Here is a 16,394-nt window from a genome sequence, read left to right as displayed (position 1 = left end):
ATATATCACACCCAAAGAGATAGCTTCCAGAAAGTATACGGATGGTCCAACTATAGACACAGTACGGCTTGTCACATCTCAGTTATGAACCTTAATTTATCCACTGATGAAAGAAAAATACAAAACATGGAGTCTCCCTGTGGGCTCAGCAAGTTAAGGACACAAGTTGCCTCTGTGAGGATGCAGGTTCCATCCCTGGCCTCACTCATTGGGTTAATGATCTAGCGTTGCCAAAGGCTGCGGTGTAGGTAGCAGATGCAGCTTGGACCTGGTGTTGCCATGGCTGTGGTGTAGGCTGCAGCTGTAGTAGCTCTGATTCAACCCTTGGCCCAGGAACTTCAACCATAAAAACAAAACAAAACAAAAAAACTTGCCAAATAAGATACATAACTTGTTTAACTAGCTGAATGGAGAAGCATAGGACAGTGGAAAGAACACTGGATATCAAAATAACTAAATTCTAGTTCTAGCTCTGACATTAATCTGTAATTTAACTTTCTAAGCTCTACAATGTATGTTTTGCCCAAGTTAGAAATTTTCCACAATGTTACAGAAATCTTAGTTCAAATAAAGGTCCAATACTTCCATAATGGCTACTGTAGCAATAACAAACATTTTGAGAATATTTTAGAGCAAGGTCTACCAAACTGAGTTTCAGGATTCAAGCAAAAATGGTTCCAGGGGAGTTACCATCATGATTTACAGGAAACAAATCTGACTGGTATCCACGAGGATGCAAGTTCAATCCCTGGCCTCGCTCAGTGGGTTAAGGATCTAGTGCGGCCATGAGCTGTGGTATAGGTTGCAGACGCACCTTGGATCCTGCATCGCTGTGGCTGTGGTGTAGGCCGGCAGCTGCAGCTCCAATTGGACCCCTAGCCTGGGAACTTCCATATGCCACAGGTGCAACCCTAAAAGACAAAACAAACAAAAACACAACAACAACAACAAAAAACCGGTTCCAGGATAGGGAGTGACTGACTGGAACCAGAGTTGTGATGGTTGCCTAATACTGTGAATGTATTTAGTGGCACTAAACTGTATACTTTAGAATGGTTAAAATGGTCAATTTTATATCAAGTGTATCTTACCCACAATAAGCAAAAAAGGTTCAAGAGTCATATGAGAAACACTATCTCTTCCAATGTTCATCACTGCAATTCACATATTAAAAACTCTAACAAGAAGTCTTATAGTAAAGAAATCTGTTAGTATTTTCCCAACTTATCAGATTTCTACAAATCTAAGACACATCATTTCATATTTTAAAGTTTCTGAGGAGTTCTTTCGTGGCACAGCAGGTTAAAGATCCAGAGCTATAATGGTAGTGGCTTGGGTTGTTGTTGTGCCATGGGCTGGATCCCTGCCCCTGGAACTTCTGCATGGTGAGGGTGTGTTCAAAGTTTTTTTTTTTTTTTTTTCTCCTGAAATAGGAGTATGTGTACCAACTGCTACGGTGCTACTATCTTTAGAGCCTATTTTTTAGGGCTTTGTCTGCTCTTGTGTGCCCAGACCTAGAGCCAAAACTCTGCCCTTATTCCAGTTTGCCTTTTCCCTCTCCAAACATGAAACATAAAGCTCCGCCAAGCACACCAGTCAGGGAGGCTGAACTGGCAAACCTGCCTTTCAGAAATTCTTTATTAAAGCAGTTAACCCATCATTTCCTTCAATTCAGACTATGCTCCTTAAATCATTTTAGCACATAATCCTGAAAGTTTCCAAAATTGTAACTTTATTAATTTTTTTTATATTTTGGCCACCCCTATGGGATGTGGAAGATCCTGGGCCAGGAACTGAACCTGTGGTACAGCTGTGCAACACGGGATCTTAACCTGCTGTGCCACAAGGGAACTCCCAAGTCCGTAACTTTAGAATGTTCTTAAAATATTAAGAACACAAGTTAGAAGAACAAACCAAACAAAAAACCCCCACTAACAGACCTACCCTTTGTATAAGAAACAGTCACAGAGCAATTCTCTTTTGAGTCCTCCTCAGATGTGACACACAAAAGACTAGCAAGGCCATACATTTTCCTAACTCAAAAACAAGTTAATTATACCAGCCCAATAACTTAGCAACTGTGTGAACAAAGAATCTCAAATTCAGGGGCCAAATGGGTATGGTGCATTTTCTCTGACACTGAAAGCATCGTTGCATCTCACTTCACAATGACAATTTCCAGCCTAAAATACAGCAAGATGCCTCTGAGAGGCAAAAGCAAAAGATCAGAATTTTCCAGCTAAGTGTAAAAACTGTTAGTTGTGAATTCTCATCGATGGTAGGATATATTAATGAAAATTTCTTTCTTTTTTTTTTTTCAGGGCTACACCTGCAGCATATGGAAGTTCCGAGGCTAGGGGTTGAATCGGAGCTGCAGCAGCCGGCCCACACCACAACAACAGCAATGCCAGATCCAAGCCTCATCTGCAATATACACCACAGTTCACGGCAATGCTTGATCCTTAACCCACTGAGTGAGGCCAGGGAGTGAACCCACATCCTCATGGTTACTAGTTGTGTTCTTTTCCACTGAGCCACAACAGAAAACTCAATGAATATTGCTTTAAACAAACTTAAATCAGTTGTTTTATTTCCCCTAATACAAAATACGTTTGTATACTCTAGATTTACTCCTCCCATGCCATATGAATCACTCTAAAAAATACTTCACCTTTGACAGTGAATCCAATAATAAACATACAAATCTGGATTAGAAAAAAACTTTTTGCATGTCCAAACATTCACCCCCCCACCTCCCACCTTAAAAAAAACCTGTCATCCAAAGTGACTTTGGTAGGACCCACTGTACAGCATAGGCAACTATACTCGGTATCCTGTAATAACCTATAATGTAAAAGAATCTGCAACGAGAATGTATGTATTCTTATTCATATCTATATTCACAACCTAATACAATCACCTAATACAACACTTGTAACTGTAAATCAACTACACCTCAATTAAAACAAAACAAAAACCCCCCACAAAAAACCAAAGTAACTTTGGCAGAAGCACTAGAGAATCTTAGGCAACATCGAAAAAGAAAGTGACGTTGATACCTGATCTAAACAAACAGAAAACTACTTCACCTCATCTTAGGTCTGCTTCATGGTTGCTTAATGAAGTGTTAAAAAAACAAAACAAAACAAAACCTGCTCTCTGGAGTTTCTGTTTTGGCTCAGTGGGTTAAGAACCTGACATTGTATCTGTGAGGATGAGGGTTTGCTCCTTAGCCTCACTTAGTGGGTTAAGGATCCAGTGTTGCCACAAGCTGTGGCGTAGGTTGCAGATGTAGCTCGGATCTGGCATGGCTATGGCTGTGGTGTAGGCTGGCAGCTGCCGCTCTGATTTGAGCCCCGGGCTAGGAACTTCCGTATGTTGCAGGTGTAGCCCTAAAAAGAAAACAAAAACAAAAATCTGCCCCCTCTGCTTTGAATACAAGTAGTCACAGTTAAACAAGTGAAATTGGTTTTTGTCAGGCTCTCATTATTTCAATCAGGTGAGATTTACTATACTAAATATAAATATCAAACAAATCACAAATCTAACTTTTAATACCAACATGGTACCAGATATAACTGCACTCTTGTCTCCTCTACATCCTGCTATATCAGGTTCTCAATCATTTGGAAATACAAAATACTTTTGAACTTCCCCTGACACCTATTTTGCATTTAAGGGTACCTCTCATCTCAACTCTCAGATGTTTCTGTGTCCCCACTTTGAACAGAAAATCAGAATCTCAGGAATAAGCACCTTGATGTCCAGAGTTTTAATCAGTGTTGCCTTTGAGTCTTTACTTAGTATTCCAGAGGCTAAAATAAGCTGCTGTTGCTGTTCTAGGAGATGTACTACTTGGCCCCTTGTTTGATTAACCTGCCCTAGTTTGGTGGAGACGATAAGCCTTCCTTCCACGAAAGCATTCACTTGACCACTTTATTTTTATTTACGTATTTTTTTGTCTTTTTGCCATTTCTTGGGCCGCTCCCGCGGCATATGGAGGTTCCCAGGCTAGGGATCGAATTGGAGCCATAGCCGCTGGCCTATGCCACAGCCACAGCAACACGGGATCCGAGCTGCGTCTGCAACCTGCACCACAGCTCACGGCAATGCCAGATCCTTAAGCCACTGAGCAAGGCCAGGGACCGAACCTGCAACCTCATGGTTCCCAGTCGGATTTGTTAACCATTGCACCACAACAGGAACTCCCGACTTGACCACTTTAATGAGGAATGTGACCAGTAATATGACTTAAGTTTTTAAAAATATTTTTCCATTCTTTACATCAGGGAAATATACGTGCAAGAAGAGAGGCAGCAACTTTAAAGCCCCTATGCTTGTTTCTGAAGAGAAGCTATTCTACCAAAATACTGTTAAGTTCACGTGCTTAAAATGAAAACGTCAAAGATACTTACCTGTTTCATCCTCGCAGCAGCTCTATTTGAAAACAGAATAGATCTGTCTTTCTGGAAGCAGGATGGACACATCTGAAGGGCTCGAGTATAAGAACTTTCGGCTTCTATATAATCTGAGGATAAGGTAAAATATAAGAGGTCATTATGATTTTATTTCTGATACCATTGTATTCCAAAGGATTTCAGAATGAATGGCTTTCCATTCTTGGGACAAAGGTCTCTGCATGTTCAACCTTCATTTGGCTTATCAAATTAGAAAGGAGTTTTGAAAGGGAATTATGAAACTAAAGTCTGGGATTAATAGACTGAGATGAAAAAGGAGCTGAGTAGGCCATTTTCTTTTAGTGCCCTGACCATAATTCTGTGGGGGGCAATGAATATATAAATTAATCACCATTTTCTTTTATAAATCAGTCAACTACTGATGTTCACATTGTTGCTTTTAGCTCCATAAAACATCTCTCCAAACATTTCATGGGACCAATTTTAGGCAGGCTGACTCCATGAAAGCATAATGTCTTTAATTCAAACATATACATAGAATTTTTGTGTGTGTGTGCGTGTATTTTTAGGGTTGTACCCACAGCATATGGAGGCTCCCAGGCTAGGGGTTGAATCAGAGCCACAGCTGCCAGCCTATACCACAGCCACAGCAAGGCAGGATCCGAACTGTGTCTGTGACCCACACCACAGCTCATGGCAATGCTGGATCCTTAACCCACTGAGTGAGGCCACGGATCGAACCTGCGTCCTCATGCGTACAAGTTGGGCTCATTAGCCACGACGGGAACTCCATTTTTTTTTTTTTTTGAGGTTTGAAATATTTAATACTAAAACACAAATAGATACAATATATACAGTACACTTTCAAAATTGGAAACATTAGTTCTCTTAGGGAAAAAAAAAAAAGGTGATGGCTGCTAAACCAGGATGTAAGAAAAAAAATTTTTTTTTACCCTAAAAGTAACTAGGAGAAAATGTTACTACTCCAGATTTTTAAAGCAGTCACACTTTGAGATGTAAAACAACGCTATCTCAAGATCAAAAAGTTCCCCCAACTTTTTATAAGAATAAACCCCACTTGTTCCTAAGCAAATACAGGAAATGCAGAGGACATGAAGAACACCTCTCTACTTAAGGCATCCACAGAAAAAGGCAAAGGAAAGAGCTAAGTACAAGCCATGGCAGGACCCACTGGGCCAGTTTTCACAGCACTGTTGCTAGTGAGCAACAGGGACCTTGTTTTTACAGCAATGCAGTAAGCAGCCTTTTAACCTTTCAGGTTAGATTTTTTCCAAGGCAATAGCTGAAGAGTTTTTCCTCCTAATTTAAATGGGTTTATACAGACAGTGGATTATAGAAAAGTAAAACTATGCTTGTGCCTAGAGCCACATGTTAACTGGTCACTGTCAGCTGTGAATAATTTGGACCTGGTAAAAAACAAAATTCCAAGGTGTTGTGAAGCAACACAGTATTGTTAGCAGTTTAGGTTTGCTAGTTGTTTCCAAATGTTCTTCACAGACTACAAAAGAATGAGTCAAGATGCCCAACATCAGTGTTGAAAAAGGTATCTTACCTCCTTTCTTAAACTGCTCATTTCCCTCCTCCTTTAGTCTACTGCTCTCTTCTCTCCTTCTCTGAAAGAGATCAGAGAATAACATCATTTCTCACAACATTATTCTAAGTGAACAAATTACATTTCATTACAAATTTCCTTCCCTCACACATTAGGTTATTTAATAGGCAGCAGCTTTACTTTTGAGAAGAGGGTCAGTTTTATCTAAATCTCAAAGAGATATAGAGAAAAATACCTGACCATCTGGCTAATCATCAACCACATTCTTGATGTTTAAAAGACAAAACCTAACTTTTCTATGGTTCTTGTTTTTGCATGGAACAGTAACTTCTATTTACTTAAAATGAAACTAACCAACGTATTCAGTTGCTTACCATTATAAATTCAAATTATAGATCTATGGCTTATTAACTGCATGATTTGGGACAAGTTCCAGATCTTTCGGAGCCTTGGTTTCCTCATCTAAAAACTGAGGCTTTAAAAGATTTATGGATTAACGTGATAATGTACGTAAAGCTCATAAGAGACTGGCAAATAAGGGCCCAACAAATATGAGCTATTATTTTTCTGTAAGATAAGTAACTTCACATTTATTTGTCATAAGTCTGTGTCATGAAGGAGACATACGATACCAGCAGAGCGCACTATGGGGGACAAGTCTTATTTGCAGGGTGAGGGCAGTAGGCTATAGCAGGTAACAGTGAAATTTGAAGATAGTAAGATAAGGCTCTCTTTTCATAGCTTATTCTAACAACACAGAAATTCACATAGATGGCCAGGAACTCAGGGAACTCAAAGGCAGAGTTGAGCATTATTTTGTAGAGCAAAGATGACACGTGCTGATCCCTGTGTGCTTTCAGCCCTGCAAAAGCAGAACTGTCAGAAGGGTCTGCACACCACATTTGACAGTGTTAAGAAAGAGAATATCTCCAAATATCTCTTTCTTCATTCTTGGGCTTCGGACTAAATAAAAACTTCAAAGGAAGGAAAATACTGTTAGCAGGGTTCTTCATCCAAAGTACAAGCTGGGATCCTAAACAATTACCACTTTTTTTTTTGGCTTTTTAGGCATATGGAGGTTCTCAGGCTAGGGGTCCAATCAGAGCTACAGCTGCCAGCCTTCACCACAGCCATAACAACATCGGATCCAAGCTGCATCTGTAACCTACAACGCAGTTCATGGCAAGGCCGGATCCTTGATCCACTGAGTGAGGCCAGGGATCGAACCCTCAACCTCCTGGTTCCTAATCAGATTCGTTTCCGCTGTGCCACCATGGGAACTCCAAAATTAGTACTCTTAAGCTTAGGAACCAAATTAAAAATATTGTCACTACAGGAGAAGATCTGTAAATGAGCTGGAGGAGAGGGTGCTTTCCAAATACCTTATTATATTCTGGATGGAAGACAGCACTTGATGAGTATAAATAAAGAAACTAAAAAAAGGCAGGTATAAGCTGAATCTATTTTTTTTTTTTTTTTTGGCTTTTCAGGGTTGAATCTGTGGCATATGGAAGGGGTTGAACTGTAGCTGCAGCTGCTGGCCTACGCCACAGCAACTTGGGATCTGAGCCACAACTATGACCTACACCACAACTCACAGCAAAGCCGGATCCTTAAGTCAGTGAGGCCAGGGATCGAACTTGCATCCTCATGGATACTAGTTGGGTCTGTAACCCACTGAGATATAACAGGAACTCCCTGAATCTAATTTTTATGGTATCTATTATATGCCAGATGTTCAGCAGATCAGATTCCTTTTAAGACATAACACATCTGGAGCGTTCCCGTCGTGGCTCAGTGGTTAACGAATCCGACTAGGAACCATGAGGTTGCAGGTTTGATCCCTGGCTTTGCTCAGTGGATTAAGGATCCGGCGTTGCTGTGAGCTGTGGTGTAGATTGCAGACATGGCTCAGATCCTGAGTTGCTATGGCTCTGGCGTAGGCCAGCAGCAACAGCTCTGATTAGACCCCTAGCCTGGGAATCTCCATATGCTGCAGGAGCAGCCCCAGAAAAGGCAAAAAAAAAAAAAAAAAAGGATGTAACACATCTGGATAAAGGATATTTTAAGAGAATAAGCAAAAAATAAAATGGGTGGTGGTGATGGCAATCAAAACACAAAAATATGTCCATATTTACCTAGTACTACCCAGAAGGGAGGTCCATGGATTGTAATGTCTTTATTGTATTAGTTAGGATCTTTGGATGCAAGCAAAAAGACTATTTCTCTTAAAAACAAAAAAATTAAAAGGGCCTATTTACTGGAAAGCTACTGTGGGGCTCACACAATGTGAGGGAAGCCTGAAATATAGGCTTAGAAAACAGGCAGGATTCAAGGCAGCTCTGCTGGGAGTTCCCACTGTGGCTCAGCAGGTTAAGAACCTGACTAGTATTCCTGAGGATGTGGGTTCTACCCATGGCCTTGATCAGAGGGTTAAGGATCCGGCATTGCAGTGAGCTGCATTGTAGGTTGCAGATGTGGCTCAGATCCTGAGTTGCTGTAGTTGTGGCGTACGCAGGCAGCTGTAGCTCTGATTCAACCCCTAACGTGGCAACTTCCACATACCTCAGATGAGGCCCTAAAAGAAAAAAAAAGGCTGCTCTGCTAAGACATGCTATAATAGCAGCCAACAAATCCCAGACATTCTCCTTTCTTTGCTCTGATCCAGATTTTTTAAAAGATTTTTATTTTTTCTATTACAGCTGATTTACAATGTCCTGTCAATTTCTGCTCTACAGCAAAGTGACCCACTCACTCTGACATACATACACATATATACACATACACACACACGTTGTTTTTCCTCACATTATCCCCCATCATGTCCTCCTCCTCATGTTCCATCATGTGACTAGATATAATTCCCTGAGCTACAGAGCAGGCATGTGACCTACACTTGGCTCACTGGATGCCTCTGACCAAAACTTTAAATCTGGATCAGGACTCCACACCATGCCCCAATCTAGACTTAAAGTTTTGGTCAGAGGCATCCAATGAGCCAAGTGTAGGTCACATGCCTTGGCTGTCAGAGAATGATGTGAGGGACATGGGGGACTGTCATTCAACGAGATTATAAAACCAGGGAATTCCTCCATACAGGAAGGGGTACTAGATGCTGGAAGTCAAGCTGCATAATAAATCCAGTCAAAGGTTATTTCAAGCCCAAGTGGGCAAAGTAATCTTGAGAAAGAAGAATAAAGCTGGAGGCATTATGCTCCCCTGATTTCAAACTAAATTCAAAGCTATAGTAACTAAAAGAGCATGGTATTGGCACAAAAACAGACACACTGATTCATGAAATAGAAAAGAATAGAGATCCCGGAAATACACCCACACATGGAGTTCCTGTCATGATGCAGCAGAAACGAATCCAACTAGGAACCATGAGGTTTTGGGTTTGATCTCTGGCCTTGCTCAGCAGGTTAAGGATCGAGCATTGCTGTGAGCTGTGGTGCAGGTCACAGATGTGGCTTGGATCCTGTGTGGCCAGCAGCTGTAGCTCCGATTAGACCCCTAGCCTGGGAACCTCCACATGCCATGGGTGTGGCCCTAAAAAGCAAACAAAACAAAACAAAACAAACAACCCCCACACGTATGCTCAATTAATTTACGGCAAAAGAGCCAAGCATATACAACGGGGAAGGACAGTCTCTTCAATAAATGGTGCTGGGAAAACTGGACAGTTACATGTAAAGGAATGAAAACGGACTGCTATGTTATACCATATACAAAAATTAACTTGAAATGGATTAAAGGCTTGAACAAAAGACCTGAAACTCTAAAATTCCTAAGAAGCAAACAAAGGCAGTATGTTCCTTGACACAGGTCTTGGTGATGACTTTCTGAGTCTGATACCAAAAGCAAAAATAAACAAGTGGGAGAGTTCCACTGTGGTGCAGGAGGTCAAGGATTCGCAGTTTGGGCTGCTGCTGTGGCATAGGTTTGGTTTCTGGTGTGACCAAAAAACAAAACCAAAACCCCAAACCAAATGGGACTACATCAAACTAAAAAGCTTCTGCACAGCAAAGGAAACCACTAACAAAATGAATGGAAGAAAATATCTGCAAATCATATATCTGATAAGGGATTAATACCCAAAATACAAAAAGAACCCATACAACTTAACAGCAAACAAACAAATAAAAATCTTATTTAAAAATGAGGTGAAGCTCTGAATAGACATTTTTCCAAAGAAGCCATACAGGGCCAACACATCCATGAAAAGATGTTCAAGATCATTAATCATTAGGGAAATGCAAATCAAACACTACAATGAGATATAATTTCATACCTGTTAGAATGGCTATTATCAAAAAGAGAAGAAATAACAAGTGTTGCCAAGAATGTGGAGAAAAGAAAACTTTTGTGCACTGTTGGTGAGACTGTAAACTGGTACAGCCACAATGGAAAACAGTAATGAAATTCCTTAAAAAATTAAAAATAGAACTACCATATGATCCAGCAATTCAATTTCTGGGTATTCATCTGAAGAAAATGAAAATACTAACTTAGAAAGGTATCTGCATCCTCTTATTCACAGCAGCATTATTCACAATAGCCAAGATATGGAACAATCTAATTGCCCATTGAGAATGAATGGATAGGAGTTCCCGTCGTGGCACAGTGGTTAACGAATCCGACTAGGAACCATGAGGTTGCGGGTTCGGTCCCTGCCCTTGCTCAGTGGGTTAACGATCCGGCGTTGCCGTGAGCTGTGGTGTAGGTTGCAGACGCGGCTCGGATCCCGAGTTGCCGTGAGCTGTGGTGTAGGTTGCAGACGCGGCTCGGATCCCGAGTTGCTGTGGCTACAGCTCCGATTCGGCCCCTAGCCTGGGAACCTCCATATGCCGTGGGAGCGGCCCAAGAAATAGCAACAACAACAAAAAAGACAAAAGAAAAAAAAAAAGAGAATGAATGGATAAAGAAATGGTGGTATGGAGTTGGGGGGTTAAGATGGCAGAATAGAAGGACTGGAGCTCACCTTCTCTCATAAAAACAAAAACTTAACAACCAAATGCTGAACAACTTTCAGCCAAATAGACTGGAAACTTGCAAAAAGATATCCTACTCCAGAAGACAAAAAGGAGGCCACATCAAGAGGCAGGAGGGGTGATTACGTGATATAAGCAACCTCAAACCTTCTGGGTAGGAAGCCCACAGACTGGAAAGCAACTGTATCACAAAGACTCACCTACAGGAATGAGAGTTCTGAGCCCCACGTCAGGGCCCCATGCCTGGGAATCTGGCATTGGGAGAAAGAGCCCCCAGAGCATCTGGTATTGAAGGCCAATGGGGCTTGTGTGCAGAAACTCCAAAGGACTGGGGGAAACGGAGACCCCACTCTTGAAAGGCACATGCAAGCTTTTGTGTGCGCTGGGTCCTGGGGCAAAGCAGAGGCTCCATGGGAATCTGGGTCGGACCTGACTACAGTTCTTGGAGGATCTCCTGGGAAAATGGAGTGACTGTGGCTTATTGTGGGGGGAAGGAAATTGGAAGCAAAGCTCTTGGGAATATTCATCAGCGTGTGTTCCTCTGGAGGTGGCCATTTTGGGAAAGTCTGGCCCCACCCATCAGCGGTGAAAAGCCCCAGGCCAAACAACAATCCAGGTGGGATCACAGTCCCACACATCAGTAAATAGGCTGCCTAAAGACCCCCCAGGCACACAGCTGCCTCTAATCTCACCCAGAGACAAAGCCCCAACCACCGGAGGGATAAGAATCAGCCCCACCTACCAGTGGCAGGTACCAGTCCCTCCCATCAGGAAGCCTACAGCAAGCCCCCATACCAACTTCAGCCACAAGGGGGGCAGACATCAGAAGTAAGAGAGGCTACAACTCTATTGTCTGCAAAAAGGAAACCACACCAAAAACCTATAAAAACGAAAAGGCAGGGAACTATAACTCAGAAAAAGGAGCAAGAAAAAATCCCAGAAAAACAGCTAAGTGATCTGGAGATTATCAGCCTCCAGGAAAAAGACTACGCTGACGATGCAGAAGATGATGCAAGACTAGAGGCAAAGATGGGTAATTTACAGGAAACACTGAGCAAAGAAATACAAGATTTAAAACTTAAGCAAGGAGAGATGCAAGATACAATAACTGAAATAAAAAATTCCTTAGAAGCAACCAACAGCAGAATATAGGAAGCAGAAGAATGAATAAGCGAGGTGGAGGACAGACTAGTGGAAATCACTGATGCAGAACAGAAAAGAGAAAAAAGGTTGAAAAGAAATGAGGACAGTCTAAGAAAACTCTGGGACAACGTTAAATGCACCAACATCCGTATTATAGGGGGTGGCAGAGGAGAAGATAGAGAGAAAGGGACAGAAAAATTATTCAAAGAGATGTTAGCCATAAACTTCCCTAACATGGGAAAGGATCCACTCACTCAAATCCAGGAAACACAACGAGTACCATATAAAATAAACCAAAGGAGGAATATCCCAAGACACATATTAATCAAACTGACCAAAAGTAAAGACACAGAGAAAATACTGAAGCTAGGGAAAAGAAACAAATAACATACAAGGGAACCCCAAAAAGGGTTTGGCATATTTTCCAGCAGAAACTGCAGGCCAGAAGGGAGTGGCACGATATACTTAGCGTGATGAAAGGAAAAAAACCTCAAACCAAGATTACTTTATCCAGCAAGGTTCTCATTCAGATTTGAAGGAGAAATCAAAAGCTTTAAAGATAAGCAAAAGATAAACAGAATTCAGCAAGACTAGACCAGCTTTACAACAAATACTAAAGGAATTTCTCTAGGCAGAAAGGCCACAACTGGAAACAATATCACAAATGACAAGGCTCAACAGTAAAAGCATATATACAGTAAAGGTAGGAATCATCCATGCATAAATATGCTACCCAAATCAGAAACTGTGAGAAGAGGAGGGTACAAATACAGGACACTGGAGATGCACTTGCAATTAAGAGATCAGCAACTTAAAACAATCTTGTGTATATATATATATATATAGACTCCTTTATCAAAACTTCAGGGCAACTGCAAACCAAAAATCTACAATTGATACACAAACAAATAAGAAAAATAAACTCAAATACAACACTAAAGATAGTCATCAAATCACAAGAGAACAAGAGAAGAAAAAAGAGTAACAAAAACAAATCCAAAATAGTTAATAAAACGGCAGTAAGAACATACAAATCAATAATTACCTTAGATGAAAATGGACTAAATGCCTTAACCAAAAGACATAACTGACTGAATGGATACAAAAACAAGATCCATATATATGCTGTCTTCAAGAGACCCACTTCACTTGCAGGGACACATACAAGTTGCAAGTGACAGGATAGAAGAAAATACTCCATGCAAACAGGAATCAAAAGAAAGCTGGAGTAGTGAAACTCATACCAGACAAAACAGACCTTAAAATAAAGAACATTTTAAGAGACAAAGACATTACATAATGATCAAAGGATCAATCCAAGAAGAAGATATAACAATTGTAAATGTATATACACCCAACATAGGATCACCTCAATACATAAGACAACTACTAACAACCTTAAAAGGAGAAACTGACAACACAATAATAGCGGGGGACTTTAACACCCCACTTACAGCAATGGACAGATCATACAGAAAGAAAATCAACAAGGAAACACTGGCTCTCAGTGAGGCATTAGACAAGATGGCTTTATAGATATTCATAGGACATTCCATTCAAAACCAGGAGAGCAGGAGTTCCCTTCGTGGCTCAGTGGTTAACAAACCTGACTAGGATACATGAGGATGTGGGTTTGATCCCTGGCCTCACTCAGTGGGTTAATGATCCAGCTTTGCCATGAGCTGTGGTGTAGGTCACAGATACAGCTTGGTCCCATATTTCTGTGGCTGTGCTGTAGGTCAGCAGCTGCAGGTCCAATACAATTCCTGGCCTGGGAAACTCCATATGCCATGGGTGCGGCCCTAAAAAGTAAACAAACAAACAAAAACCAAAGTAGCAGAATACACATTCTTCTCAAGTACACACGGAACATTCTCTATGATTCATCACATTCTGGGCCACAAATCAAGTCTCTTTTCTGACCACAATGCTATATGACTGGAAATCAACAATAAGAAAAAAACTGCAAAAAACACAAACACGTGGAGACTAAACAACATATGCAGCACTGGAGAAATCAAAGAGGAAATTAAAAAATACCTAGAAGCAAATGACAACAAAGATACAACACTCCAAAACCTATGGGATGCAGCAAAAGCAGTTCTAAGAGAGAAGTTTATAGCAATACAAGCCTACCTGAGGAAACAAGAAAACCTCAAATAAACAACCTGACTTTACACCTAAAGCAGCTAGAGAGAGAAGAACAGACAAGACTTAAAGTTAGCAGAAGGAAAGAAACTATAAAAATCAGAGCAGAAATCAATGAAATATAAATGAAGACAACCAGAGAAAAGATCAATGAAACAAAAAGCTGGTTCTTTGAAAAGATCAACAAAATTGATACACCCCTAACCAGACTTATCAAGAAAAAAAAAAAGAGGACTCAAATCAATAAAATCAGAAATGAAAAAGAAGTTACAATAGATATCACCGAAATACAAAGGGTCGTAAGAGACTACTACATGCAACTATATGCCAATAAAATGGGAAACCTAGAAGAAATGGACAAATTCTTAGAAAAGTACAATCTTCCAAGACTAAAGCAAGGCGAAACAGAAAAGATGAATGGGCCAATCACAAGAACCGAAACTGAAACTATGATTAAAAAACTTACACTAAACAAAAGTCCAGGACCAGATGGCTTCACAGGAGAATTCTATCAAACATTTAGAGAAGAACTAACACCTATCCTTCTGAAACTATTCCAAAAAATTGCAGAGGAAGGAACACTCCCAAACTCTTCTATGAGGCCACCATCATGCTGACACCAAAACCAGACAAAGATACCACACACACAAAAAAAATTTACAGGCCAATTTCACTGATGAACACAGATGCAAAAATCCTCAACAAAATTCTAGCAAACCAAATCCAACAATACATTAAAAGGACTGTACATCATGATCAAGTGGGATTTATCCCAGGATTCCTCAATATCCACAAATCCATCAGTGTGATACACCACATTAACAAACTGAAGAATAAAAATCATATGATCCTCTCAATAGATGCAGAAGAAGCCTTTGACGAAATCTAACACCCATTTCTGATAAAAACCCTTCAGAAAATGGGCATAGAGGGAACCTACCTCAACATAATAAAGGCCCTATATGACAAACCCAGAGCTATCATCATTTTCAATAGTGAAAAGCTGAAAGAATTCCTGCTGAGATCAGGAACAAGACAAGGATGTCTGCTCTCACCACTATTATTCAACACAGATTTGGAAGTCCTAGCCATGGCAATCAGAGAAGAAAAAGAAATAAAAGGAATCAAAATTGGAAAGGAAGAAGTAAAACAATCACTATTTGCAGAAGACACGATACTAAGAAAATCCTAAAGACACTACCAGAAAACTGTTAGAGCTCATCCATGAATTTGGCAAAGTTGCAGGATACAAAATCAATACACAGAAATCGACTGCATTTCTATATATACAACAAAGGATCAGAAAAAGAAATTAGGGAAAAAGTCCCATTTACCATCACATCAAAAATACTTAGGAATAAACCTACCTAAAGAGACAAAAGATCTGTACTCTGAAAACTATAAGATGCTGATGAAAGAAATCAAAAATGACACAAACAGATGGAAAGACATACCACGCTCTTGGATTGGAAGAATCAATATTGTCAAAATGACTATACTGCCCAAGGCAATCTGTAGATCAATGCAATCCCTATCAAATTGCCAAGGACATTTTTCACAGAACTAAAACAAAACATTTAAAAGTTTGTTTGGAAGAACAGAAGACCCGAATAGCCAAAGACATCCTGAAAAAGAAAAATGGAGCTGGAGGAATCAGGCTCCCAGACTTCAGACTATACTACAAAGCAACAATAATCAAAACTGTATGGTACTGGCGCAAAGACAGAAATATAGATCAGTGGAACAGGATAGAAAGCCCAGAATTATACCCACGTACCTATAGCCAACTAATCTATGACAAAGGAGGCAAGAATATACAACGGAGAAAAGACAGCCCCTTTAATAAGTGGGGCTGGGAAAACTGGACAGCCACATGGAAAAGAACGAAATTAGAACACTTCCTAACACCATACACAAAAATAAACTCCAAATGGATTAAAGACCTAAATATAAGACCAGACACTATAAAACTCTTAGAGGAAAACACAGGCCAAACACTTTCTGACATAAACCACAGCAACATCTTCTCAGATCCACCTTCTAGAGTAATGACAATAAAAACAAAAATAAACAAATGGGACTTCATTCAACTTAAAAGTTCCTGCACAGCAAAGGAAACGC

At 40.4% G+C, this 16,394-nt stretch overlaps 1 protein-coding gene across 2 annotated transcripts in view; it reads right to left on the bottom strand.

The window, feature by feature from the left end:
- TTC1 (tetratricopeptide repeat domain 1) overlaps positions 1 to 16,394 on the bottom strand; it is a 56,252-nt gene that overhangs the window by 19,221 nt on the left and 20,637 nt on the right. For both annotated transcript variants that reach the window (XM_047779926.1, XM_047779840.1), the window contains exons 3-4: positions 5,992 to 6,052; positions 4,416 to 4,528 (exon numbers count right to left, since the gene is read on the bottom strand). In XM_047779926.1, coding sequence (XP_047635882.1) covers positions 4,416 to 4,528; positions 5,992 to 6,052 — 174 coding nt within the window. The remainder of the gene's footprint in view (positions 1 to 4,415; positions 4,529 to 5,991; positions 6,053 to 16,394) is intronic.

This window comes from Phacochoerus africanus, chromosome 1, assembly GCF_016906955.1.
Source record: "Phacochoerus africanus isolate WHEZ1 chromosome 1, ROS_Pafr_v1, whole genome shotgun sequence".
NCBI lineage: Eukaryota > Metazoa > Chordata > Mammalia > Artiodactyla > Suidae > Phacochoerus > Phacochoerus africanus.
Note: the sequence above shows the minus strand (reverse complement) of the source record. Positions and strands in the feature narration are given on the sequence as shown.